General features: G+C 40.0%; 1 protein-coding gene across 1 annotated transcript in view; it reads left to right on the top strand.

Annotated features, from left to right (window-relative positions):
- The window catches only part of LOC140933949 (uncharacterized), a 15420-nt gene that overhangs the window by 4159 nt on the left and 8761 nt on the right, over positions 1 to 2500 (top strand). The window contains exons 5-7 of the mRNA XM_073383631.1: positions 548 to 639; positions 715 to 770; positions 1048 to 1772. Of these exons, the coding sequence (XP_073239732.1) occupies positions 548 to 639; positions 715 to 770; positions 1048 to 1772 (873 nt within the window). The remainder of the gene's footprint in view (positions 1 to 547; positions 640 to 714; positions 771 to 1047; positions 1773 to 2500) is intronic.

Raw genomic sequence — 2500 nt, 5'->3', positions numbered from 1 at the left:
AAGTCATGTCGACAAGTGACCCAAAAGCTAAAACAGAATGCGAATCTTAATTGCTCGCTTATATGACATTTCCTTAAACGGACAATGCTCATAATCCTTTTTCTGTACTCTCTATTAAATCAAAATCAAACGTGGGAAGCCCAGTTAACTGCCGGCTCCAGCTAATGAGCTGAGTTTCCTGTAACCTACATCCTAGATTAATACTAAACCGGTATTCCTATTTTCAGGAAAACAGTAATCGTGAAATGTGATTTGGCAGTATCCTTTATGCGTATAACACGTCTGGAAAAGAAATTGTTTCAGTTTTTTTTTGCTCATTTTACCAGGAGAGTCAGGACCACTCCCATGCTTTCCGTTATTAAAGTTTTCAATAGTGGGATTATCAGCTAGTTGGATATATAAACTGGAATTTAACTTAGTTATGAGAGGTTTATAAAGGTGGACAGAAACCGGGCCGAATCGGATTATTATAGACCGTCCTACAATGTTTCAGACAAAACCTTTTCCAACATCATGACTCTAACAACAACTCTTTTTGTATTCGTAGGATTTGCTCATCCTTCCAGCTGCCGTCCGAAATTCAGAAAGCGTCAACAAATTTTTTGGTGCCTTTTTGGAAACAACAGCCACACGTGAAAGGTTTGGCCGAAGAAAGTTATACTTTTAACTAAAGAATGACTGGAACATTAGAATCTAATGATACATTTTTTTTAGGTCAAAAAACGAGGAAGAGTTAAAAAAAGTCAATAAAGTGGTCGAAGTTTTAAGTGGTACGTAAATCGTATGATTAATATCCAATTTTCACTCTCTATCCATCCATCCATCCATCCAACGGTCCGTCCGTCCGTCTGTCGATCCATCGATCCATCTATACATCTGTCCGTCTGTCCGTCCGTCCGTCCGTCCGTTCATTCATTCATTATTCATTCAATCCGTATCCAATTTTTAAAGATTAAATTAAATTGTCGTTTTTGACCGTTTATGGTATTTCCTCTTTCAATAAAAAGCCATTGTCCTGAAAAATATTCTTAAACCATCCATTTTTAGGACGAGATCCTCTCCGAACCTTACCGAGGAGTCCATTGCTGGGTTATAGAAATAACAATGTAGAGTTATTTCAAGACGACCTAAAGCCCAAAAGCAAGAGTCTTCCACGACCTGGTCGGTTCGGGAGAACAACTTCTGAGCCAGGTGTCAAGGCAAACACTACTCGTGCACCAGTCTCGACAAATAGACAGTTTAGCGTTGGTGTTGGCATTGCCGAGATGTTCAAGGGCAACTTAAACTTTTTATCAAACATGAGCCAAGCGGAACATTCCCATAGTGCTGATGCGCCGCGCATTCAGCCTCCTAGCGTGACGAAAGAGAATCACTCCAGAGGTGAAGATACCACTGGAGATACAGAAGAAACCATATCTGGAATAGAGGAGCCTTGTATCCAAATGAAATCAGCTCAAAGTGAAAATAGCCCCAGAGGAACAAAGTATTTGGCTATCTCGTCATATGTTGCGGTGGAAAGAGGTGAGGTGTCTCTTCAATCCGGAGAAGAAGTCGAAGTCCTCGAGAAACTTTCCAGTGGTTGGTGGTATGTGAAAAAGGACATCGAAGAGGGATGGGCACCAAGAACATTTCTTAAACCTGTTCAGGTATTCAGGTCAAAATCTCCCGAAACACTGGATCTGTCTCAAAGCAAAGAAACATTGGATGGCATTTCGGAAAAGAAAATCGTGAGAGACAGTGAGATGGGATTCCACTTGCAAGAAAAACAGAAGGTACACTTCATCTCATTGGTCAGTTATGTTCTACTACACAAAAAATACCATAAGTGTTAATTCTGTTCCTGGAAAGGTCTAAAAAGGTTTCCCTTTTTTGAATTATTAGTTTTGGATAATCTCCTTGCATTCACCATTTTTAATCGTCTGAGTTTTGTTTTTCTGTCGATCGCTGTAGCAACTGAGTGTAAGGAGTATCGAGAGCATGGGAAAACACGAAAGATAACGAGTGTAGAACTTAACAGAAGTGGGAGCATAAGGCAAAGGGAATGCAACTAAATACGTGCGTTAATGCACTGGCGTATTTGGTCCGCTCACAGAGAAAACCAACCCGCCAGTTCCAATTCTAGCTAGTATACAGACTTGTAGAGAAGACTCCCTAGGTTAAGCTTACGAGTCTTATTTTTAAAGAGAAATAACGCAAAATACTTGCTGATCCGTTTCGTTTAGAAGCCATTTTGTCAACACCAACTTTATACTTCATGTAAGGCTTGTAAGAATTTCATTTTGTACTCAAACTGCAAACAATTTTTATTTGTGCCAAAGAATAAGACTTTCCCGATACTGTTAGCGTTTTCTTGCAGGGTAATTTAAACTGAGCTAAAACACTCAAAGTTTGTTGTCGATTCCTCCACTATTTGCTAAAAGCTGAAAATTAACAGCTTGTGTTTTTAGTCCTCCATCACTGGCCTGCAAAGGGGGTTCGTTCGAACCCCTCGAACCCCCCT

The sequence above is a fragment of the Porites lutea genome, chromosome 4 (genome assembly GCF_958299795.1).
Source record: "Porites lutea chromosome 4, jaPorLute2.1, whole genome shotgun sequence".
Classification (NCBI taxonomy): domain Eukaryota; kingdom Metazoa; phylum Cnidaria; class Anthozoa; order Scleractinia; family Poritidae; genus Porites; species Porites lutea.
Note: the sequence above shows the minus strand (reverse complement) of the source record. Positions and strands in the feature narration are given on the sequence as shown.